Genomic DNA, 27429 nt, shown 5'->3' on the forward strand with positions numbered 1-27429 from the left:
CCAGGGAGGTTGGCTATAGTGCCATGGGCCTTAAACTTCCTGATAACATTGCGTACGGTAGACACAGGAACATCAAGGTCTCTGGAGATTGCCTTGAGATTGTCCATGCTTGGCTACAATCTTGTGTCTGACCTCCTCAGACAATTCTCTGGTTTTCTTTCTTTTCTCCATGGTCATTGCGGTACACATAGTGACACAAAACAGCAGAATGACTCCTTTTCATTCATTCATTTGCGTTTATTTAAATCATTAAACACTGGACAAGGCAGTCCGAAGACTGAAATTTGTCAAGTTTACAATAATAAAACAGTATCTCATAAAAGTTACAAATATATATATATAAATAATAATCATCATCATATAAAATTACATTAATATACATATTATGTATCAAAATAAGTATATAGAATAAACAAACATACAAACAAACATACAAACATAAACAAACATAACGTCATTAAACAACAATAATTAAAAAATTCTACCAACAAAAATAAACAAAAGTAGCAGAAAACTTAAGAAGAACAACAAACATATGGTATGCATGTAACTGATTTTGTGCACCTACATCACAGAATTAAGCATTTCAGTCAAAAAAGGAATTGTTGAATTCTTGTATCTTTGAGTCTTACTCAAAGTTTTAGGTAGGTCAAGATGTTGAGCATTTCTGAGTTGCATATTATATCGAGACACAGATTGTCGGGTAAGAGGAAGAATGTCACGGTGATGATCGCATTTTAGAAGACCAAGTCCGAATTTCATTCCTGCGTTCACTCAACAACGGTATACCAAAATGACGAAGTTGTTGCGCGTAGGACTGAATAGATGGGTACGCAATAAAACGGAGCGCACACTTCTGGAGTCGGTCAATCTCATCACTCTGTGCCCTTGTAAATGCCAGAACCCCACACAGGCACACCAAACTCCAGCAAAGGGCGAATCCTTTTCTCTATTCAAACTGGTTGAATGAGTAATTTATATATTGCAGGCACCTGCAACTCACCACAGGTGAGTTCAACTCCAAAGTAAAGGAGAATCACCGGCTTGAAATCTAATTATTTCTAACTTCCAAAAGGTGCCAATAATATTGTCCGGGCCATTTTATGATTTCTGTGTGGAATAAGCTTGGCGGGAAAAATGCCTCAGTGCACCCTCGTTCATTTGACCGTGCTCGTTGGCGCGAAGCGAACTAGCAGGCATACAGCTCGCTCTTCCAGCCGCGCCTGTCCTCACGATCTCTGCATGGAAAACCCACAGTTTCCAGCCCATGGCTCTTCCTCCTCACGACCACTAGCAAGATGTCCGAACACGGCCGTTCATGATGGTGTCCAAAATCAGAAGGGGTGACAAGATGTCGGCACCTGACCGTTCACGATGAGATCCACAACGAGAAGGAGAAAGAGCAATAGCGACCGTTCACTAACAGTTCCAAAACGAGAAGGCACAAGAGAAGAAAATGTCAGCCAGAGCGTTATTTTATCGTCCAGGCTCTGATGTCATCTCAACACGTCCCCGTGTCCGACCCTATCAGCGAGTTCCATCTTACCCGTCTTTCTGTCAGTCAAACCCCGGACCAATCACTGCTCTTCGGGGCGTAGCTCTCAGCCTTCCTGTGCCTGTGGTGATGTAGCGGCCGTGCCGCCAGCGGTTTTGTTTGATGCCTGATTTCCGGTTGGTTTTTAATTACTGTGTTTAATGGGAAATTTCTGGCTAGGTGTCTAGTGCGGTGTAATAAGGAACAGAGGAATAAATTACACAGGCAATTACAAACAGGGGATCAATTACCCATAATCCATCGCTAATTAACAACCCCCACCCCTCTGATGAGGACGAAGATACACTCTTCCACAACACACAGTCTACCAGATCCCTACTTATTACATGGGGCATCTTCTTCTTCACAACAGTCGAAGCACACTAATCTATACAATCTACCTGGATTAATGTATCCCTACCCCCCACAAACGTAAAAATACATACATACATACATGTACATACATACATACACACACATATATATACACACACACACACACACACACACACACATATATATACATACACACACACACATATATATATACATACACACACACACATATATATACATACACACACACACATATATATACATACACACACACATATATATATACATACACACACACATATATATATACATACACACACACACATATATATACATACACACACACACATATATATACATACACACACACATATATATATATATACATACACACACACATATATATATATACGTGTATATATATATAAATAACAGCAGTGTCTGTCCATCTGTCCATCCATCCCGAAACTACTCTCTCAATTTTGGGGCTGGGCCTGCAAAGCCTTCTGCAGAACGTTCTGTGGTCTCAGCAGTAGTCCTAGCAGGTGTCCCATTAGAAAATGACGGGAGGGTTTCCACCTGTGACGTTCGCGTATTCGGCATTTGCAGTTTCGCCATTGACCGCGTGTAGAAACATTTGGCTGCAGTAAGTTTTTTGCCCAAGTCCTTCACGAATTGGCTGTCCATGACTCGGTTTGCCTGAAGGTGGCACAAGAATGTGGAATTTATTGGTTCATGGTTTAGCATTCGCTGTTTTCACATTGTTTGTTTGCTGCTGGCCGCCCACCCGTGCATGGCACGGGTACCTTGCTAATGTATATATTAAAATATAAATAAAAAAAGTTTATTTGTTTGTGCGTTTGTTCATTTATGCATTCGGACCCTGCAGGAACCAGTGTAACCAAACTTTGCATGGCCTCCTCTTTCATCCAGAGGAAGGTGAAAGGGCTACGTTTGGATCAAAAAAGTCAACCCCAGGTAAAAACAGATAATTGGCTTCAGGCCTCCATCGAGTCTTGTGCTGATACACTACCTGGGTTTTTTCCCAGGAGAGAACGAGTCACAGGCGTCTTATAATAAACCTGGAGGTGTAATGTGCTGTGTATCTCTATTGGCATGAGTGAAGCCAATTTAAAGTGCTCCGGCAGCCATTTTGGCATGCCGATATTTCTGATGTGGTAGATTCAAGTTTCATTCCTGAAATCTTTGGTTTCGTCAATTCTACTGTGATTTCGTGCGATATTCCTCGAAAAAAATCACAATGCCTCAGTGTGCAGCATTCGTTTGCATGAACGCCTCTGGCAAGGGCTCAAAACCGTCTTTCCATCGTTATGTTTGATGAAAAAAGTCGACGATGACGAATCATCAGGCCTGGATTAACAATGGAGCCTGAGTAGCATAGGAAGGGGCCCTTCATCTTGGGAAAGTTGACATCGGAAAGTTAACTCCCCCATCCCATCCTCCTGGGGGCATGTTCCATTGCCAATCAGCTTGCTATCGCTTGGGAAACCAGCTGTTCCTTATCAACTGTTTCATTGGAGTTCTTGCTCGAGTGCTTAAGCCACTTGGTGAGCACGCTACAAGCTGATTGGTAATGGAACACACCCCTGCTCCCTCCTCCTGCTATGCCACCTATATATCCACAATCTCCAGCTCTATTATATTATATTATATGCAGGCTGCCAGGATGGCCTAAAGGTATGCACACTCCCCTCTAAGCCAATGTATATAGCCTGGGTTTGAATCCCAACCCAGCTATAAACTGTCATTCACAGCAGGGTGATTAATCATTGTGTGTGCCATCCCTCAAATGGATGTGAAAGTGGGTGTCTCATCTATCGGCATTAGTTGGTGGACGTTAAAGATCCCACAACGTCCTTCGTGCAGAGTGGGCCAGATTTCACCGGCACCATGAACAAATTTCAAATTCCTGCCCTATCTACTGCTGGGAAGGCAATGGCAAACCACCCAGTTTAACCATTGCCAAGAAACTGCTTTGGCAACACCAACGCACGATAACAGAGTACACATCACAAAGCGAATATCTATATGGTGATCCTCCAAACACCTCCTAACTGTTGATCAGCAGGCCAGAGACAATGCATTTGTGTGAAAGATGCTTGTTGCTAACAGGTCATGCAGCATTTGCTGTTATGGGACTCAACCTGTACATTGTTGCCAAATCAAGTTGTGGGTTTGGTATTATACATACACATATATTAATGCATAGATTTTGATGCATATATTCACTCTTTCTTGTGAGTTACAAGCATATTATGGAAGTTTATGTGTTTGACTCCAACCTTGTGCCATCCTTTGAGTGGCCATTTCCTCTTCTTCAGCAGAAAGCCTTCATGTCTTTGTGGATTTTCCATGTTTGGGCATCCAAGCTTAAGTCCCTCGATGACATGCACCCCTTCCATGTTCTATAAAGTAGCACAGAGGCAGAATGCAATAAATCTGCACCGAATAATGTAATACATTACCAAAGACATTTGCCCATGCAGTTAGCCATGCACTATACTTGCAGTTTCATGACAGATCTGTTTTGATATATCAAAATGGTGCTTTAAAGTAGTTATGAAATAGTACATCCTTCATAGCTACAATTGGCCAATTCCCAGTCCAAGCAATATACTCTGGACTATTTTTTCATACATTGGCCTATAGTCCATACCTACTCATGAGACACGAATACTGATAGGAAATATGCAAAAAAACACTTGAGAAAATGTATCCTTGAAAGACAAACATGGCAGTTCGAAAAGGTGGAATAAATATTTTGTAAGTCTCACCCAATGTAGAGACACAGGACCAATGACTTACAGATAGTCTCAAAACCTATAACTTTTGTTATGACTTATCTGAGGACTTGTTCCATCCACCAGCTAAATCTGATGCCTCAAACCTCAAAGGGTGCGAATCTGAATGCATGACACAAAAGTGCATTTAACCCTCGGGTCCAATGGACCCGGCTGCCCATAGAATGCCTCCGGGCCATGCATCCTAGGGTTAAGCAAGTCATACAATACGGATTCTTACATAATTTAAAGATTCCAGCGAAAGGCAAGGAATATTTATGTTGAGTTGTGAGCCCTGCAAACGATAACCAAGGCAACAATAGTGCTCCTAGAATGTTAGACTTTTGGCTTCACCTTCAGCAGAATCCTTGACTTCCTATGCATACTCCTCCACCACGTCCATAAAAGACATAGATGCTCCCATAAATACATTCATCAAACATTTTTTGAATTTCATTTTGCAATTCTGTTGTGGATTTTCTCAGTGTATTATCCATAGCAAACTACTCTCCATTTCATATACCCATTCACTTTTTTGTATACAAAATGAAGGCTCGTGGAAGAGCTAGAACACAGAATGAACGAGAACGGATTCTAGAACACAGAATTAACGAAATGGTAGAGAGCATTCCTCCGCTAGGATGAACAGTTTACATTTTGTATCCCACCGATAGGTCGGATCTGGATCCGGACCTGAACCAAAATCTAATCAGCTTGTTCTTCTCACCTATCCAACTCGTCCACCACGTTTTGTCACAAGTCGTCCACAACATTTTGAAATTTCATGCTATACAACATTTTGGTCCTAACGCTCAATGGTGAAGAATCATTTTAAAAATTTTTAAAAATTCGTATCCAGATCCGTATTCGGATCTTCACCAAAATCGAATTGATTCGTCCTTGTCCCACACACAACCTGTCCACCAGGTTTCATCTGAATCCGTCCATAACTTTTTGCGATATCGTTCTATATATCATTTTGGCCGTATCACTCAATGGCGAAGAATCACTTAAAACATTATCCGATACAGATCGGAATCCAGATCTTCATCAAAATCTAATAATTTCGTTCTTGTCACACATCAAAGCTTTCACCAAATTTCGTACAAAACCATCCAAAACGTTTTGAGATATCTTGTTCATAACCAAACAAACAGACAAATAGACAGGAGTAAAAAACATAACCTCCATCATCCTTCGGTACAGATCGGAATCTGGATCTTCATCAAGATCTTATCATTTTATTCTTGTCACACACCCAACCTCTCCATCAATTTTGTCCAAATCCATCCACAACTTTTTGAAACATCCTGTTTACAAACAAACAGAGACAAACAGACAGACAGGGGTGAAAACATACCCTCCATCCACCTTCGGTGGCGGATGTAATAAAAATCTACATATAATGCAGCGAAATTATGTTGTACGTATGTTGTATGTTTCATCTACTCCGAGACAATTTGACCGAGGAAGCTGAATCTTTCAGGGATTAATGAGGGCACCCTAAAGTTGTACCTGTGCAAATTTTGTTTCATTCCATCAAGTTTTGAAATAAAGAAACTTTTTTTCCCCCAAATTGGCATTTTATTCCTTTTGGAGAAGGTGGAGGGAGTGAAATTGGAATTATCCGATCTATAAAAAAAACTACAATGTATTATATATGCACATAAGCAGTCCGCATGTTTTTGCTTCATATATGTAACCCGGATTTATTTTTCATTTTCGGGAGCAAACAAACAAGGCAGTTGTCTGTTGCCTGAACACCGCCCATAAGGGGATGTGTCAGAATAACGCGTTACATGCTTGGAGCACAATCGTCCGTAGGGCAGGTATTCTGCTACGGTATTAATAACCATTAACATAATATTATGACCCCCTGGCTGCTCCCGTAGGAAGTAGGTGCTTCTAGTCTATATATAATGGAGCAAATGTGTACAATGTATCTCGGCCCAGCTATTAATGGCATTTTTATAGCGTCTATCTGTGTTGATTGTGTTCCTGTTTGAGCATAATAAAATTAATTGCATACATTGCCCAGCAAAACATAATTTACAATGGTAATGTATGTGTGTCAGTGTGTCAGTGTGTCAGTCAGTGTGTCTCCTCCATAACCCAAAAACCATGAAAGATAGCGGCTCAAAACTTTGCATGCATACTAAGGGAACTCCAAAGGAGTGCATGAATGAAAACCGGGTGTTTGGGTAAATGAAAACACTCCTTTTGAAAATAATTAACAGCTTACCTTCATGAAAGACAAATGTCATATCTTAGCAAATACAACAATGTATGGCATTATAATTAATGGCTTACCTTCAAGAAAGGAAAATATCCTATCCTAGCAAATATAACAATGTATGCAATATATCCTAGCATATACAACCCACCACTTCACTGACAGGAATATTATGAGAGGGGAAGACAGTGATGAGGGAGTGTGGGAGGAGTGGGGGGAATGAGGGGGAGGAGAGAGAGGAGTGGAAGGGGGGAGGGGAGATGAGGGGATGGGGAAGACAGGAGGGAGAGGGGAGGGGAAAGAGGGAAGGTGGGTGAGAGGAGAGAATGAAGGGGAGGGGGAGAGAGTAGGGTGAGGGAAGGGCAGGGAGGGAAGAAGGGATGAGAGAATGAAGGGGAGGGGTAGAGAGGAATGGTCTTGGTCATCTTATTTTGGTTTTAATGGTGTTTTCAGAGCCGTTAGGCTCTATATACGCCACGCATCTAAACATTTCGGCTGAAGCCAACAAGTATGGGGGACTTTATATTATTTGACACGTTTCTTTAATAATTTTTTTTTAATGATTTGCAGAGTCGTGGGTGCTTCTTGGCTCAGTCGGCACAGTGTATCTAATACACATTACGAGCTTATCCCCATCTCTCGTGCAGAGCGTAAGAGGCACACACTCGGTCGGTCTCCTGTACACAGGTCATTGTTTGCAGATGTGTTCCAAATCTTTGGGAACCATACAATGCTCGTGACACCCTATCCTATGTAAAAAGGAGTTTACAGCACAATGTCCGAGTCTGAGCCTGTAGAGGATTGGCTGGGCTTTTCGGGAGAATCGAGGAAACAATACAGAGGATTCAACCAAAGGGTGGACCTTATGGCATCATCTCCCCTTGGTGGAGGTCTCCCAAAGGAATTGCCATTTTTTGTTGATATGATTCCTAATTACATTCAAGAGTTCTGACGAGCCTAGAGGGATTGGGGTTTTGAAATTCTGAATGCAGGCCTCATTGCCTCCAATGCCCACATGGACAGGGATCCAGCATAGGTCAATGACCATGCCTCTCAAATTAGTTGTGTAATGAGGTGAAAGACCTCAAGAACAAAGTCATACCTGCAACCAGATTGCAGGGACTCCATCGCCTTCAGAGAAGAGAGAGATTCTGAAAATATAACTGCGCTATGGGGGTTGAAGTTAATTATCCATTTGAGGGCCAAATCGATGGCAAATAATTCAGCCGAGAAAACCGAAAGTTAATCAGAAAGTCTAACAGACATTATTACCTTGAAGTCTGCAATGCAAAAAGCAGCCACTGTTCTCACTAGTACAGGGTCTTTAGAACCATCTGTGTAGACATGTAAGGATTGGCTCATTTGTCTTCTTCTTCTTTTTTTTTGTATACAAGATCGAGGCTCGTGAAAGAGCTAACATTAATCGCACAAAAAGTCAAACCGACACATAAGACACAAAAAATAAGGGGAGCGGTTGACAAGATGGGGAGAGAGGTAGTGTAGCAGCATAGCAAACCTGTTGTGCATTTTGTGATACAAGCACCAAATTTGGCACAAATGTACATTAATATGTTGCGAACATTTTCAGATATTGGGCCACTTGAAATTCCGTAATTTTTTTTTTCAAATTTTTTCAAATTTCGTAATTTCAAATTTTTCGGGTGACACCGTCACAATTTCGGTCTTCGAGGCCGGCCGATATAGTGGGGCGGCTTAGCCCAAATATTCAAAAGAATTGTGCATTTTGTGATACAAGCACCAAATTTGGCACAAATGTACATTAATATGTTGCGAACATTGTGTGGTCAGCAATGAAGACGAGAGTCTGAATTACATGTATGCAAAAGACCTTGTGAACCAGTGAAGCAAATACACGGGTAAGCATGAATTAAATCTAGGGCATGATATAATTTCCATGATGTTTACCTCTACACTCAATGGTGGAAGGAGGTAATGTTTTGATCCCAGCTTGTCTGTATGTCTGTTTGTCTGTTAGTCCACAAAATTCCAGACAAAGCTTGTAGTAGTGGTAGTTGTAGTGGTAGTGGTGATAACAGAAATTGTTATATAGAACTGAACTTATATTATTATTATATGCAGAAAATAACTTCATTTCTATATGCCCTGCAGTGGACAGGTTAATTGGTTTATGCACTGAAGGGGTCACCCTGGTGTGCACTGCTGTGTTCTGCCTCACTGAGTTGTTCAGGTATGATGTACTCAGCACAAGCTTCCGGTCGGCCCGGAGGTGGGGGTGCGGGGCCTGTCACGGAACGTCAAAACAAACGGCCTGCCGGGGCCGCCCAAAAGTCGGGCGTGAGGGGCGCGTCCACTAATGGAACGCCTCTCGCTTCCCAGATCGAGGGCCACGTGGTCAGGAGAACCTCGTCCCTTCCGGTCACACTTTGCCTATCAGCCGGCCTCGAAGACCGAAATTGTGACGGTGTCACCCGAAAAATTTGAAATTACGAAATTTGAAAAAATTTGAAAAAAAAAATTACGGAATTTCAAGTGGCCCAATATCTGAAAATGTTCGCAACATATTAATGTACATTTGTGCCAAATTTGGTGCTTGTTTCACAAAATGCACAATTCTTTTGAATATTTGGGCTAAGCCGCCCCACTAAGGAGGAAGGACACAAACACAACATTTGAGAGCAGGTACATCGGGAGAAATGTGGGATGGGGAGCTTGGTGGGAGGTGGGAGAGGTATAAAACATATGAACACTGCAAGGACTTCCAGGAAAGAAGTTGGAATTTCCGAAAAAAAAAAAAAGTGTATCTGGGGTGATTTAGCGGGGGTAGAAAAGATCAAGATTTTGGACGGGGGAAGACAAGACATGGTGGTGAACAGCTGTTTTGAAGACCTGGAGGGAGGAGTGGGATTGAAAAGAGTGAGGGAGTTTGTTCCAGAGGCGGGAGAAAAGAGGAATGAAAGAGTGAAGGTGAGCAGAGAGTCTTGATTTTGGCAGTTTCACCAGAAGAGGGTTGATGGCAGATCTTGTGCGACCTGTAGGAATATTTGGGGGACAGAGGACAGACAGAGCTGGGGGAGCTAGGTCGGAGAGGAGTCGGTAGAAGACAGAAAGCCCAACAACCTACCTGCGGTGAGTGAGTGAAAGGCCATCGGAGTTAACTTCATCGCAGGAGATTCCAATGATTCTGAAAGCTTTGGTTTCAACAACGTGAAGCCGAGCTAGGTGTGAGGCAGGAGCACCAGCCCAGAGGGGGGAACAGTATTCCATTGAGCTGCAGATGAAAGCCTTGTATGTGGTGAGGAGCTAAGGTGTGCCAAGGAAGTACTTCGCACGACGGAGGATGCCCAGTCGGCGACTGGCTTTGGAGGCCAGCTTGGAAATGTGGTTTTCCCAAGAAAGATCATGGCAGATAGTGAGACCCAAAAGCTTGAGCGACAGAACTTCTTGGAGAGGATTGTTGCGAAAGTAGATGGGAGGGTTTTCCAGTCGGTCCATTCGGAGAGACATTGTAAGAGCGTGAGATTTGTCAGGATTGAAAGACATGTTCCATTTGTTGTTTGACCAGTCTGTGATTTTGTCCAGGTCTGCAGAGAGTGAGGAGGCTGCAGACTGCCGATCTGAGGGATGAGGAATGGAGAGGCAGATAGTGGAGTCATCAGCAAAGAGATAGAGAGGATTTTCCAGAGAGACTGAGAGATCATTGATAAAGACCAGAAATAGCACAGGGCCCAGAACACTACCTTGGGGAACTCCAGCCAGACAAGGCAGGGGAGATGAGAGAAATCCATTCAGGGCCACACGTTGCCTACGACCCGAGAGGAAGTCCACAAGCCATGAGTGGACATTTCCATGGATACCATAGGAGGAGAGTTTGGTGAGCAGAGCTGGATGCCAGACCGTATCGAAGGCACGTGATATGTCAAAGTGAGACAGCTCTGATTTCCTGTTTGGCATTGAGGACCTCCATCCATTGTTGAGACAGCAGAAGCAACATGTCCAGAGAAGAATGACCTGGTCTGAATCCAAATTGATGATCAGAGATCAAGCCAGTGATTCCATGACTTTGCTGATAATTGGAAGCTTGGCTGATTGGTCTGTCATTGCAAGGATCTGTTTTTGCACCTTTTTTGTGTAAAGCGGTAATGTTTGCTGATTTCCAAGATTCTGGCAGATGACCTTGAGCAACAGAGAGGGTGAAAAGAACAGAGAGAGGGTGAGATAGAGCGGCAGAGCAGGATTTTAGGACCAGTGGGCTGATGTCGTCTGGTCCAGTTGCAGAATCAGTCGAGGTTTGACAAAAACTTCTCCACCTTGTCAGGAGAGAAGGACACAGAGTCCACGAGCAGTTGGGTTCCACTGGGAAAGGTGGGAACAGAGAGAGATGGGTTTGGGACACAAGATTTTGAGGCAAACACAGAGTTGAGGCATTCGGATTTGTCACGTGCGGTGTCAACTGTGTAGCCATTTGAGGTAAGGGAGGGGATGGGAGGGGAACAAACACCAGAAACGGAATTGACCAGATGCCACCAGGATTTGGAGGAAGGAGACAGGTTTGAGAGTTCAATCTTGAGTGTGGAGAGATAGTGCCTCCTGGCACTCCTGAGGGTAGACACACACTTCTTCCGAGCTTGGTGGAAGGAACTGAGATTGCCTTCAGTTGGATTTGCCTTCCAAGAGACAAAGGCAAGTTGTTTCAGGGCAACTGCCTCACCACAAGATTCAGTGTACCATGGACGGGAGGAAGTGTAAGACAACTGAAGACGAGATGGGATAAATTTGTGCATGAGAGAGAGCAGTTTGCTTTGGAAGAATTCCCAGGACGAATTGATGTCAGAGGCAGTGGAGATGGGAGACCAGTCCAGATGATTGATGGCTGCTTGCAGCCCGTGCCAGTCGGCCTGAGTGAAATGCCAGACACGTCGGCGCTGAGGAGGCTCTCTGAGAATGGCCAGAGAGATGTCCACTTTAACAAGCACATGATCAGAAGAACCGATTGGAGTAGAAGAGCAGCAGACATTTGCAGGGAAGTTTGTCATAACCAAGTCCAGAAGAGAAGATACTCCATTGACTGAGATCCGGGTCGGGAAATTGGCAGATTGTGTCAGTCCCAATAAGTCGCAGAAGTCCTTTGCTGAGGTGCAATGGCTGGTGAGAGATGAACCCACACCCAGCCAGCTGGCATGATGACAGTTGAAGTCGCCACATATGAGGAAGAGAGAGTTGGGATGAGTTGATAGAAGTTAGTCCATGTTGTCCGACAGCGAAATGTAAATGGAGTCATCACTGTTTGGAGGATGGTACAGAACACATATGAACAAAAGGTGGGAGCGGAGAGGAAGCCGTAGCCAGAGGTACTCCTGGGGGTGGGGTGGAGAGAGGGCAGTGCAAGGAGAGTGAGGAAGAGAGTTTTTGATAAAGACAGCCAGCCCACCACCAGAACAAGGCTCAGGTCTATCATCCCGGAGGAGGGAGTACCCAGGAAGAGATATTAAGGAATCAGAGACATCTTGAAGGAGGAAAGTTTCTGTTAAGCAGATCAAGTCTGGATTGTCAGAAGCAACCTGAATGGAGAGATCGATCAGGTTTGAGCAAAGGCCCCGGATGTTTGAGGTCCATGCCGTTATTGAGGAGAGAAGGGGAGCATCGGGTGCAGGACAGGACAGGGGAGGGGTAGGGTCAGATGAAGGATGAGAGCGGGAGGTAGGAAGAGCAGTTGATAGTGTGTCAGAGATTACAGAAGAGTTACAAGAAAGGGAAGGATGAGGAGGACGAAAGGTTTGATGGTGATGGGATGAGGCACAGTGAGGGGTTGTTTGAGGGGGGGCAGAGGAAAGTAGAAGGTTGGGGGAGGTGGAGGTATGAGATAGAAGGGAGACGAAGTGGGGAGGCGGCAGCTTTGAGAAGGAGGTGGGAGGGAGAATTTGGGAGGGATGGTTGGGGGGGAGATTTGAAGGGGAGGGGTTGGGGGGGAATTTTGAATGGGAGGGGCAAGTGGGGAGTTTAGGAGGGGAAGGGCAAGGGGGGAGTTTAGGAGGGGAGGGGCAAGGGGGAGTTTAGGAGGGGAGGGGCAAGGGGGAGTTTAGGAGGGGAGGGGCAAGGGGGAGATTTGGAGGGGAGGGGCAAGTGGGGAGATTTGGAGGGGAGGGGCAAGGGGGGAGATTTGGAGGGGAGGGACAAGGGGGGAGTTTAGGAGGGGAGGCGCAAGGGGGGAGTTTAGGAGGGGAGGGGCAAGGGGGGAGATTTGGAGGGGAGGGACAAGGGGGGAGTTTAGGAGGGGAGGGGCAAGGGGGAGTTTAGGAGGGGAGGGGCAAGGGGGTAGATTTGGAGGGGAGGGGCAATGGGGAAGTTCTTCTCAAGGTTGCCAGTTTTTTTTTAAAGGCTAAATTAGCTCTTTCATGAGCCTCGATCTTGTCTACAAAAAAAATAAAAACAAAGGCTGTTGGCCAAATTGATGATTAAAATCAGCCAAATTGCTTTGAGAAGGGCCAAAATTTGAAAAAAACTGCTCCCCACTCACTCCGCCTCCTGCTCCCCTCTCCATCTCCTCATGCTTCAAAGCGATGTTTGGTATCATAATCATAGCAGTTGTCATTTCAGAAAAAAAAGAAAATGAAAAGATGATAAAACCATTTTGTTGGAGTGCATATATAGTAGGTTAGATTTGGTAACCTAGAGTCTTTGTAACCCTTTCTCCTCTCCCCACTCCCTCCACCCTACCCCTCCTCTCCCCTAACCCTCCTCTATTGCCTCTGCTATCTCCTCCTTCACTCCTCTGTCTCCCTCCCTCCAATCTCCCTCCCATTCCCTCCTCCTGCCTCTCCTCCTCACCCCCTCTTTTAATATTACCGTCAATGAAGCAAATAAATTGCATACATTGCCAGTACGCTACATTGCATACATTGCCTGTATGCTACATTGCATACATTGCCTGTATGCTACATTGCATACATTGCCTGTATGCCACATTGCATACATTACCTGTACGCTACATTGCATACATTGCCTGTACGCTACATTGCATACATTGACTGTATGCTACATTGCATACATTGCCTGTATGCTACATTGCATACATTGACTGTATGCTACATTGCATACTTCGCCTGTATGCTACATTGCATACATTGCCTGTAGGCTTCATTGCATACATCGCCTGTATGCTACGTTGCATACATTGCCTGTATGCTACATTGCATACATTGACTGTACGCTACATTCCATACATTGACTGTACGCTACATTCCATACATTGTCTGTATGCTACATTCCATACATTGCCTGTATGCTACATTGCATACATTGACTGTATGCTACATTGCATTCAATGCCTGTATGCTGCATTGCATACATTGCCTGTACGCTACATTGTATACATTGCCTATACACTACATTGCATACATTGCCTGTATGCTACATTGCATACATTGTCATTATCTTTTCACGCCATTAATTTCATATCATTGCCATTCATTTCATGAAGTACCAAAGATCAGGTCATGCGTACAAAAAAAAACTTCCTTGCCACTACTTTAAAGGTCGGGGGAGGCTTATGATTTTCACCCGATCTCCATCAAATTCTGTATACATGCAGCTAGTACCCAGGGTCAGGACATGGGCACTCCCTCCCGCCTTCCCCCCCCCCCCCCCCCCAGAGGGAAGGTAATTTACAATTTTCGCCCATACTCATGCCACAGTGCAAGTGGATTACCAACCCCCTACTGTAGGCAGGAAGGATTATCATCCACGGCACAAAAGAGATTGCCTCATGCCTCATCCCCCTCACTATTCTCCTCTCCCTCCCAAGAGTGCTCCCAAAGGGAGTGGGTGTTTCTAGTAATAATAACAATAACAATAAATAGAATTGCAAGAAACAATGAAGTCTTCCAAACAGTAAGATATAGTGTTGAAAGAAGGATCCATAAGACTCCTATGTCTCCAACTTATTTTCTTTTTTTTCTCTCTTATTACGTATAAACTCTCTAGGGCCTCCATTATCTCCCCTCTATTCTCCAGGTTCCTTTAATTTCTCAAATAAATCTTTCTCAAACTACTGCCACAACACAACCACACTACCTTTGCATATATAATAAGAAAATGGACCCAGAGGGAAAACAGAAATGGTAGCCAACCTTTCTCGGTGTGGGTTGGACAAAACCAGGTTGCACAGGAGGACTTAGAATGCAGATGGGAAGAAATCTCTCCTCTGGCATCTGCTCTGACTGAAAGAAACAAGAACACTTCATTTGTTTGGAATGTGTCAGAGACGGTGTGACTATTGTGACAGTCTACCACTGAATTAGGAAAGAAAATGTTTTCATTGCACTGACTGGAGGAAACTACCCACCAGATACACCGATCCGAACGAAGTAACATGTTAAGACCACCTTCTTTCGTTATTCTACAGTGTTAAAAACACAATCGCCCTCATTTTGCTTCGATTCAATATATGTACTTTGGCCTCCGTATACAGTCACGTGAAAAAGTAAGTACACCCCATGTAAAGTTTTGACTTTTTCAACATATTTCAACATGCAGCTATTTGATCTTCATTTCAACAATATTTTTTTTTTTTTTTTTTTTTTTTTTTTTTTTGTATACTGAATCGAGGCTCGTGAAAGAGCTAACATTTATTTCACAAACAAATCAACCAGACAAACAAAATATACAAAAAGAGGGAGCGGAAGACAAGATTGGGAGAGAAGGGGAAGCACACAGCCACAACATTTGAGAGCAGGGAGAAGTGTGGGAGGGAGAGGGCTTGGGGGCAGGAGGCGTGGGAAGGGGTGGGGGGGGGGGGGCGGGGAGGGAGAAGTATAAAGCACAAGGACATCAAGGACTTCCAGGACAAAAGTTGGTATTTCAAAAAGTGGAATTGGGGTGAAATTAGCGGGGGTAGAAAAGATCAAGGTTTTGGATGGGGGAAGATAAGAGATGGTGGTGAACAGCTGTTTTAAAGACTTGGAGGGTGGAGTGGGATTGAAGAGAGTGAGGGAGTTTGTTCCAGAGGCGGGAGAAAAGAGGAATGAAGGAGTGAAGGTGAGCAGAGAGTCTTGATTTTGGCAGTTTAACCAAAAGAGGGTTGCAGGCAGATCTTGTGCGACCTCTAGGAATATTTGCGGGACAGAGCCCAGAGAGAGCTGGGGGGGGGGGCAAGGCCAGAGAGGAGTCGGTAGAAGACGGAAAGACCACCAACCTGCCTGCGGTGAGTGAGTGAAAGGCCCTTGGAGTTAGCTTCATCGCGGGAGATTCCAATGATTCTGAACGCTTTGGTTTCAACAGCGTGAAGACGGGCTAGGTGTGAGGCAGGAGCACCAGACCAGAGGGGAGAGCAGTATTCCATAGAGCTGCGGATGAAAGCCTTGTATGTGGTGAGGAGCTCAGGTGTGCCAAGGAAGGACTTCGCACGACGGAGGATGCCCAGTCGGCGACTGGCTTTGGAGGCCAGATTTGAAATGTGGTTTTCCCAGGAAAGATCATGGCAAATAGTGAGACCCAAAAGCTTGAGTGACAGAACTTCTTGGAGAGGATTATTCAGAAAGTGGATGGGAGGGTTTTCCAGTCGGTCTTTTCGGAGAGACATCGTAAGAGTGTGAGATTTATCAGGATTGAAAGACATGTTCCATTTGTTTGCCCAGTCTGTGATTTTGTCCAGGTCTGCAGAGAGTGAGGAGGCTGCAGACTGCCGATCTGAGGGATGAGGAATGGAGCGACAGAGAGTAGAGTCGTCAGCAAAGAGATAGAGAGGATTTTCAAGAGAGTCAGAGAGATCATTGATGAAGACCAGAAAAAGCACAGGGCCCAGAACACTACCTTGGGGAACTCCAGCCTGAACAGGAAGAGGAGATGAGAGAAACCCATTCAGGGCCACACGTTGACTACGACCAGAGAGGAAGTCCGCCAGCCATGCGTGGAGATTTCCATGGATACCAAAGGAGGAGGGTTTGGTGAGCAGAGCAGGGTGCCAGACCGTATCGAAGGCACGTGAAATGTCAAGGGAGACGGCTCTAATTTCCTGTTTGGCGTTGAGGACCTCCATCCATTGTTGACAAAGCAGAAGCAGCATGTCCAGAGTAGAGTAACCAGGTCTGAAACCAAATTGATGATCAGAGATCAAGCCATTGGAGAAGAGGAAAGATTTCATATCTTTGATACATAAAGGTGATATAATAAAAAAAAATATCATGAAACATTTACATTTTGTAGTCCATTGTATAATTTAAATAAACATAAATGTAAATTTCGCATGTGGAAAAAGTAAGTACACCCCTACATTTATCACTACTTCAAATACCTAAAATTACAATCAGGTGCACCAGCTCAGGTGCAAATGATTAGAACATCGTTAGAGAAGATCTTGGAGGAACCTGTCTTATTTAAACCTCAGACATTTAATTTGGTTTGCTCTTTGTTGTTGAAGTGTGCAGCGTCACCATGCCTAGATCAAAAGAGCTCTTTGAGGCCATCAGAAAGAAGATTATAGATGCCCACGAGTCTGGGAAGGGATTTAAAAAGATCTCCAAACAATTTGAAATCAATCATTCGACTGTCCGGAAGATCATCTACAAGTGGAGAAGATGCCAAACAACTGCCAACTTGTTCTGGCCAGGCCGCCCCAGCAAGTTCAGCCCGAGAGCAGACCGCAAGATGCTGAAAGAAGTCTCTATGAACCCCAGAATGTCATCACGGGACCTACAGGTATCTCTTGCCACTGTTGAAGTCAAAGTGCACGATCGAATCCACTATGAATTCTTCATTGTACCAGAGGGTGCTTGAGGATAATGTGAGGCCATCTGTCGAAAAGTTGAAGCTCAACCAAAGGTGGACCTTGCAACATGACAATGACCCTAAACATACCAGTAAATCCACCAAGGAATGGCTGAAAAGAAAGAAATGGAGGGTTCTGCAATGGGCAAGTCAAAGCCCGGATCTAAATCCCATCGAGATGTTGTGGGGGGATTTGAAATGAGCTGTGCATGCAAGAAACCCCTCAAACATGGAGGAGTGGGCACAAATTTCTCCCAGTCGATGTCAGAGACTGGTAGACAGTTATAAGAAACGCCGACTTGAGGTTGTTTCTGCAAAAGGGGGCAATACCACCTATTAGAGCCAAGGGTGTACTTACTTTTTCCACATGCGAAATTTGCATTTATGTTTATTGAAATTATACAATGGACTACAAAATGTAAATGTTTCATGATATTTGTTTTATTATATCACCTTTATCTATCAATATTGTTGAAATAAAGATCAAATAGCTGTATGTTGAAATATGTTGAAAAAGTCAAAACTTTACATGGGGTGTACTTACTTTTTCACGTGACTGTATTTAATTGTTATACAGATTCCAATTTTGCTCCACACAAATGGTGAACATAAAATAAAATAACATGCAGTGTATCATAATCATCTTTGAGGACCAAATATAATGGCTGGTAATGGAGGTGAGATGTCATAGTGGTGCCCCAAATTCAATTACATGATGAGGTACATTGTTATTTCATGCAAAAACTCTCTATAATCCAATCCGTAATTATTTTACAATAGCAGTCACCCATTGAAAAATCAACGACCCCAGATGCTTTGAATAAGGTAATTTCACATTTTGAAGCTATTCATGATAAAATAATTGATTGAAAGAAATTGAATTGTGTAATTATAACAGAGAATATAACTCATTAAAAAAAAACCTTCCCTTGCCGCTCCCTTAAAAAGAGGGTGTTTCTAGTAGATTGTAATATATCACCAAAGCATATTTCAGTTGAGGTATATCGTAGTAGATCATGGTAGCATATTTCAGTTGAGGTATATCGTAGTAGATCGCTGCAGCATATTTCAGTCGAGGTATATCGTAGTAGATCACCGAAGCATATTTCAGTCGAGGTATATCATAGTAGATCACCGTAGCCTGGTGTTGGCTTAGCGGTTAGGGTGCCGGCTTGGGATCCTAGGATCCTGGGTTCGAATCCCGGTCGATTGCTGAATTAATGCCAGGGGGGTTGACTCAGCCTGTCTTCCTTCCGAGGTCGGCAAATTTGAGTACCAGCTTGCTGGGATGAATGATCCCGGTGTGTACCCCGGTTTAGAATAGGTACACCGTATCCCTGCGCATCGTAAGAGGCGATTAATGGTTGGCGTCAGGAAGGGCATCCGGCCATAAAAACATTGCCTCAAACAGGGAACCATGATTGTCATGGGGCCCGCAAGGCTAACCCCCGCTCTTGCGGGGAAAATGGCCTTAAAACGATCATTCACTCATCACCGTAGCATATTTCAGTCGAGGTTATCATAGCAGATCACCGTAGCATATTTCAGTCCAGGTATATCGTAGATCACCGTAGCATATTTCAGTCGAGGTATATCGTAGTAGATCACTGAAGCATATTTCAGTCGAGGTATATCATAGTAGATCACCGAAGCATATTTCAGTCGAGGTATATCATAGCAGATCACCGTAGCATATTTCAGTCGAGGTATATCATAGTAGATCACCAAAGCATATTTCAGTCGAGGTATATCGTAGTAGATCACCGTAGCATATTTCAGTCGAGGTATATCATAGTAGATCACCAAAGCATATTTCAGTCGAGGTATATCGTAGTAGATCACCGTACCATATTTCAGTCGAGATATATCGCAGTAGATCCCCATAGCATATTTCAGTCGAGGTATATCGTAGTAGATCACCATAGCATATTTCAGTCGAGGTATATCGTAGTGGATCACTGTAGCATATTTCAGTCGAGGTATATCGTAGTAGATCACCGTAGCATATTTCAGTCGAGGTATATCGTAGTAGATCACCGTAGCATATTTCAGTCGAGGTATATCGTAGTTGATCACCGTAGCATATTTCAGGCGAGGTATATCATAGTAGATCACCGTAGCATATTTCAGTCGAGGTATATCGTAGTAGATCACCGTAGCATATTTCAGTCGAGGTATATCGTAGTTGATCACCGAAGCATATTTCAGTCGAGGTATATCGTAGTAGATCACCGTAGCATATTTCAGTCGAGGTATATCGTAGTAGATCACCGTAGCATATTTCAGTCTGGGTATATCGTAGTAGATCACCGTAGCATATTTCAGTCTGGGTATATCGTTGTAGATCACCGTAGCATATTTCAGTCGATCACCGACAACGATGACGGACACAAAAATCGAAATATTGTGCTCCGTAGCGAGCAGGGCCCCCAGTCCATCGGGATGGGTTACGGTAGGCGAAAGGCAGTGGGGAGGGAGTATATTTTGGTTAACCATGCACTATTTGTGTATTATTATATAGATAAGCACACTCAGACTGCTTCAGCAGTTCTTCAGACCACTCAGACTGCTTCATGCTTAATGGTTATTGAAATGTTTGTGCAAAGTGCAAAATGGAGGTGATACTCAGGGAGAGACTCAGAGAATAAGTATTAAGAACATTGAAATTCATTAATATGCACCTGGCTATTGGTTTGTATCATTTCTGAGTGTGGAAAAGTGGTTAAACCATTGATGCATTACCTGGGATAGGCAGGAAATTAGTATTTGACTATTATTTTAGCATTTAGCAAACAATGGCCTTTTCTTTTCCTTTTTCAAAGGTCTCCACTTCCTTTTTTAATGGCCCTAATTAATATCATGTTATTCTAGGGTCGGCCACAGTGGATAGCCTAGCCCAAGGCTTTCACCAACCGACTGGTGAGCCTAATGTTCAACTGGAGCTCGTTAGGGGAGGACTTTGGAATTTGCTGAGAGTGGTGTTTATAACTCGTCTACTCTTTATACATTGTTGAAGATCATATAAAGCTAACACACAGAACATATAATAAAGGGAGCAGGAAACAAGAGTGGGTGGGAGAGGGAACCACAGCAACAGTAGGGAACAGTGACATTAGGAGATCTATGGAAGAGAGAGAGCCTATGCGGGGTACACGGGATAAACGTGATGGACACGAAAGGACTTTCAGGAAAGAAAACAGGGAATTTGAAGAAGGTGGGTTTGGGGTGGATTCACAAGGGTAGAAATCATTGTTTTGGATGGGGGAAGATAAGAGATGGTGAGGAGCAGCTGTTTTAAAGACCTGGAGGGAAGAGTGGGATTGAAGAGAGTGTGGGAGTTTGTTCAAGAGGTGGGAGTAAAGAGGAATGAAAGAGTGAAGGTGAGCAGCCAATCTTGATTTTGGCAGTTTCTCCAGTGTGGGGTTTCTGGCAGACCTTGAGCTTTGTAATTGATACCATGGAATCTTTACCATCAGGCACATGCTTGCAGAAGGGTATCCAGCTTATTGTCCACCCAAGGGATGGCACACATTGTGATTTAACCAACCCACAATTTATAGTCGGCTCAGGAGTTGAAAATTGACTGGACAGTTCAAAGATAAATGTGCAACCTACGCACTGTACTGATACACTTTTTTCCAAAGGTACCACAGGACATAACACTCAAATTTCCCCTCAAAAGGACAGCACACTCAATGACCCAACAGCCTAACTGTGAAACACTTGGGTGACTGAGCCCATGGGTGACATCTGAAAGGTGATTACACTCCCTCTACCCTGTCAGCCTAACACTGAATTAATTCCTGTAGTTATCCTGGCAAATAAAGTTTTCTCCTAATTAGGAACAATGAATGTTAGATCGCATTGCAAGATGGTTCTTAAAAGAAAATTGCCTTGTTTCTTATCAATTCTTTAGACAGACTTCTAAGCTCATCGAGGAGCTAGAAGACAGAGGGCAGAAAGTTTACAGACTGAAAGGGGATCAACGCAGCACAGGGAGACAAAGACATCACATATGAGCGGCAGAAAGGAAAGGGGTAGGAGTAGTTCAGTGAATGTACAAGAGAGCTTGTCTGGTCTGAGGAGAAAGCATGAGATGGCAATGGGTAACAGTAGAAGGGAGGGGAACAAGATAACTACTAGAGGGAGTTGGTTCCACTGACAATGAACGGAGGGATAAAGGAATGGAGGTGGGCGTAGGATACAGCTTGCAGTTGGGGGGGTTAAGCAGGTGTGGAATTCTGGAAGAATATGTGCAACCTGTTCTAGCTGTGTGAGTATGAAGGTAAGAGAGAGTGGGAGGAAGCAGGGCCCCCAGGCCACAGGCTCGCTACGGAGCACCAGACATGAGACTATAGAAAACGAAGAGAGTCCACAAATCTGCAAAGAAGAAGACCTTGATATTTGGCCTCCTGTTCAGATATACCAATACCATGATCGTATTACTAGATTCCAGTTTAAGGGGGACATATACATCCCCTCCGTCCCCTCCCTTACCTCAAACGGCTACACAGCTGACTCCGCACGTGAAAAAGCTGAATGCCTCAACTCTGTGTTTGCCTCTAAAGCTTGTGTCCCAAACCCGTCTCTCTCTCTGTACCCACCGTACCCAGTCGTACCCAGCTGCTCCTGGACTCCGTGTCCTTCTCTCCTGACAAGGTTGAGGAGTTTTTGTCAAACCTCGACTCTGATTCTGCAACTGGACCAGACGGCATCAGCCCACGGGTACTAAAATCCTGCTCTGCCGCTCTATCTCACCTTCTCTCTGTTCTTTTCACCCTCTCTTTTGTTCAAGGTCATCTGCCAGCATCCTGGAAATCAGCAAACATTACCGCCTTACACAAAAAATGTGCAAAAACAGATCCTTGAAACTACAGACCAATCAGCCTGCTCCCAATTATCAGCAAAGTCATGGAATCCATCATTGCTTCGGATATCAAATCCTTCCTCTTCTCCCAATGGCTTGATCTCCGATCATCAATTTGGATTCAGACCAGGTCATTCTACTCTGGACATGCTGCTTCTGCTGTCTCAACAATGGATGGAGGTCCTCAATGCCAAACAGGAAATCAGAGCTGTCTCCCTTGACATATCACATGCCTTCGATACGGTTTGGCACCCAGCTCTGCTCACCAAACTCTCCTCCTATGGTATCCATGGAAATCTCCATGCATGGCTTGCGGACTTCCTCTCTGGTCATAGTCATCGTGTGGCCCTGAATGGATTTCTCTCATCTCCCCTTCCTGTTTAGGCTGGAGTTCCCCAAGGCAGTGTTCTGGGCCCTGTGCTTTTTCTGGTCTTTATCAATGATCTCTCCGACTCTCTGGAAAATCCTCTCTATCTCTTTGCTGATGACTCCACTCTCTGCCGCTCCATTCCTCTTCCCTCAGATCGGCAGTCTGCAGCCTCCTCACTCTCTGAAGACCTGGACAAAATCACAGACTGGTCAAACAAGTGGAACATGTCTTTCAATCCTGACAAATCTCACACTCTTACTATGTCTCTCCGAAAAGATTGACAGGACAACCCTCCCATCTACTTTCTCAACAATCCTCTCCAAGAAGTTCTGTCGCTCAAGCTTTTGGGTCTCACTGTCTGCCATGATCTTTCTTGGGAAAACCACATTTCCAAGCTGGCCTCCAAAGCCAGTCGCCGACTGGGCATCCTCCATCGTGCGAAGTCCTTCCTAGGCACACCTGAGGTCCTCACCACATACAAGGCTTTCATCCGCAGCTCAATGGAATACTGTTCTCCCCTCTGGGCCGGTGCTCCTGCCTCACACCTAGCTCGGCTTCACGCTGTTGAAACCAAAGCTTTCAGAATCATTGGAATCTCCCGCGATGAAGCTATCTCCGAGGGCCTTTCACTCACTCACCGCAGGCAGATAGGTAGGTGGTCTTTCTGTCTTCTACCGACTCCTCTCCAGCCTCGCTCCCCCAGCTCTCTCTGTGCTTTGTCCCCCAAATATTCCTCCAGGTCACACTAGATCTGCCAGCAACCCTCTGATGGTTAAACTGCCGAAATCTCGGCTCTCTGCTCACCTTCACTCTTTAATTCCTCTTTTCTACCGCCTCTGGAACAAACTCCCACATTCCCTTCAATCCCACTCCTCCCTCCAGGTCTTTAAAACAGCTGTTCACCACCATGTCTTATCTTCCCCCATCCAAAACCTTGATCTTTTCTACCCCTGCTAATTCACCCCAGATCCACCTTGTTTGAAATTCCAACTTCTTTCCTGGAAGTCCTGGCAGTGTCCATATGTTTTATACCTCTCCCAACACCCCCCCCCCCCCCACCCCAAGCCCTCTCCCTCCCACAGATCTCTCGATGTCCCTGCTCTCAAATGTTGTGTTTGTGTCCTTCCCCCTCTCCCAATCTTGTCTACCGCTCCCCATGTTATATGTTTTATGTGTCGGTTTGTCTTTCTGTGTGATTAATGTTCGCTCTTTCACGAGCGTCGATATTGTATACAAAAAAAAAAAAAAAAAAAAAAAGCCCATCAACAAGTACCTTGAGGAGATACTTCAAGTTCTCCAGGACATGATAGACAATGAAAACGAGACCAGTGAAAGAAGAAGTGACGCAAGGCAACTGTATAACCGCATGTTGAGTTACGATTTTCTGACTTTGCTCGGATTTTGGAACAAAGTACTCATTCGCATTGACCGTATCCAAAAGAGGCTCAGGATCCTAGCATGAACTTCCACGATGCTGCCCTGGATTTGAAAGCCCTCCGAGATCATTTTGATGATGAAAGAGAAGTGTTGGTCAGTGAGTCACTCGAAGAAGGACTCGGTCTCTGTCAAGAATGGAATATTGAAGTTGAAAGACGTCAGACGAAAGAAACGAATGGCTGATGAGAACTCGAGAGACGCTGGGTTAACAGCCAAGGAGGAAATGGAAAGAGTCATGAAGGGAACACTCGACCGTCTTCACAGAGAAATGGATGAAAGGTTCGCTCGTTTGCACGACACTGACGCCAAGTTTGGGTTCCTCCTCGATGTCGAGGGACTGTGTTACGGCGCCGACAGTAACAACCTAAAGAAGAAGTGCGAAAATTTGGGCGAATTGTACAGCTCTGATGTTGATGGACAGCAGCTATATGAAGAAATTTTGGATTGCAGAATGTTGCTATCAAGTCGGGCCAACATGAAAATATCAAGACCTGAAGAGCTTCTCAAATTAATTGTTCAGTGTGGAGATGAGAACGTCTTCCCCAATCTTCGCATTGCTATTCAGATAATGCTAACCATCGCAGTTTCCATCGCCAGCTATGAGAAATCATTCAGCAAGTTAAAACTAATACTTTCGTATTTGAGAGCCTCCATGGGTCAAGGCAGACTTTGTGATCTTGCTCTGCTGAGTGCAGAAAGAGAAGAAACTGAAAAAACTGAGTTTGAGCACATCATAGACCAATTTGCATCAGTGAAAGCAAGGAAGGTGCAGTTGTAATGTTCATGTAGTGCCATAATTTATTAATTAAAAGATTAACGAGCTTGACTTGTATTTTTGAGCTGATTTTATGGTAAAGTTATCTAAAAGATGGGTGTGAGATGTTTGGACAGGGGCGCAATTTCAGTGCTTGCCATAGGCGCTATTTTCCGTAGATACACCCCTGTGTAGCAATAATAACAAATTGAACTTCACTGTTCCAATACTTATGGAGGGCACTGTATTGTTATCTTAAGTCTTAAAATAGATTTCAAGTGACTTGATGTACAATCTCCCACAATTATAAGGAAGCAGTTGAAATCTGAATATCATTCTAGGCTGTGCAGTGTTGTACAGAGCTTTTACCGAGAATTATATCCCATCGACTAGGCGAAGAGTAGTCCTTCGGCTACTCAACGGGATACAATTGAGTAGTCATTCACAAAGATTAGGCGAGCTATTGCGGGCACCATGGCCAAATTCCTGCCCTAACCAGCAGAGGTCATTGCATCAGCGGCACAGCTGCGCCCTCAGCCAATGATGCTACCTTGCAACCTTGTGCTGCATATGAACGATGATGACGACGACACAATTATTATATTTCATACAATAAATTATCCAAAAAGATACCATTGCATCTTTTCATTTCAATATAAGCAAACCTCAAGTCAAGGTCTCTTTTCAGATCTTGACAAAATTACAAGCCGGTCAAACACTCGGTACATGTCAGTCAATCCTGACAAATCTCACACTCTCAACAATCTCTCTCTCCCTCCGAAAGCACCACTTGGCAACTCCCCCTAACCTCCACCCCTAACCTACTTTCTTATAACAATCCTCTTGACAGAGTTGTCAATCAAACTCTTGAGTCTCACTCTCAACCACAATCTTTTTTTTATTTTATTTTTTTAATACTGAATCGAGGCTCGTGAAAGAGCTGACAACCGCGAGGGAAAGACAGTACAGTGGGACCGCGAGGGAAAGACAGCACAGGGGGACCACGAGGGAAAGACAGCACAGGAGGACCACGAGGGAAAGACAGCACAGGGGGACCACGAGGGAAAGACAGCACAGGGGGACCGTGAGGGAAAGACAGCACAGGGGGACCACAAGGGAAAGACAGCACAGAGGGACCGTGAGGGAAAGACAGTACAGTGGGACCGCAAGGGAAAGACAGCACAGAGGGACCTCGAGGAAAAGACAGCACAGAGGGACCGCGAGGGAAAGACAGTACAGTGGGACCGCGAGGGAAAGACAGCACAGGGGGACCGCGAGGGAAAGACAGCACAGGGGGACCGCAAGGGAAAGACAGCACAGAGGGACCTCGAGGAAAAGACAGCACAGAGGGACCGCGAGGGAAAGACAGTACAGTGGGACCGCGAGGGAAAGACAGCACAGGGGGACCGCGAGGGAAAGACAGCACAGGGGGACCGCGAGGGAAAGACAGCACAGAAGGACCACGAGGGAAAGACAACACAGTGGGACCGCGAGGGAAAGACAGCACAGGGGGACCACCTTTCAAAATGGGTCTTCTTCTTTCGTCTTTCTTTGTTGGCCTCCAAAGCCAGTCGCTGACTGGGCATCCTCCATCACACAAAGTCCTTCGTTGAAAGACCAGAACTCCTATCCACCTACTAGGCCTTCATCCACAGCCTGTGTGGAGAACTGCTCCCCTCTCTGGGTTGACACCCCTTCCTCACACCTTGATCAGCTTGACACCATATTAACGAAGGCCTTTTACGATCATTGAAATCTCACATGATGAAGCTGAGTCTATGGGCCTATCACTTCCCCATGGCAGGCAGGTCGGCGGTCTCTCTGTTTTCTACTGCCACTTTCTGGTCTTGCACCTTCTGCTCTTTTTGTGGTTTGTCCCTCCCACCTCCACTACCTCTCCCCCCAGGTCTATACAAGACACACACACTCTGCCATCAACCCCCTACTGGTGAAACTACTAAAATACAGAATCACTGCTCAACCTCACTTATTTGTTCCTCTCTTTCCCCCTGTGGAGTCAACAACCACATTCTCTTCAATCTCACTCCTCCCACCTACATCTTCAAGGCAGATGTTCACCGCCCTCTCAATCATCCCCCATCAAAACCATGGTATTTTCTAGCCTCGTTAAACCCCACCCCTTCCACCCCCAAGCCCACCTCCTTCAAAATTTCCAGTGTTTCCTTCCTTAGAGTTTGCTTCTACATCCATATTGTCCACCCCTCTGCATCCCCCCTACCCCTATTTCCTCCCCACATCCCTCCATTCACCAACGCCCCCTTTCCCCTTTTTCAACTGTTCCTTTTGTTCTGTTGCGTTCTGATCCATTCCGCATTCTAGCTATGCCTTGAATT

The 27429-nt window shown here is 44.6% G+C and overlaps 1 protein-coding gene across 1 annotated transcript in view; it reads right to left on the reverse strand.

Moving 5' to 3' along the window:
- The window catches only part of OSBPL6 (oxysterol binding protein like 6), a 182165-nt gene that overhangs the window by 137543 nt on the left and 17193 nt on the right, over positions 1–27429 (reverse strand). The window contains exons 3-4 of the mRNA XM_078787034.1: positions 15013–15102; positions 4174–4296 (exon numbers count right to left, since the gene is read on the reverse strand). Coding sequence (XP_078643160.1) covers positions 4174–4296; positions 15013–15102 — 213 coding nt within the window. The remainder of the gene's footprint in view (positions 1–4173; positions 4297–15012; positions 15103–27429) is intronic.

This window comes from Myxine glutinosa, chromosome 1, assembly GCF_964187855.1.
Source record: "Myxine glutinosa chromosome 1, kmMyxGlut1.1, whole genome shotgun sequence".
NCBI lineage: Eukaryota > Metazoa > Chordata > Myxini > Myxiniformes > Myxinidae > Myxine > Myxine glutinosa.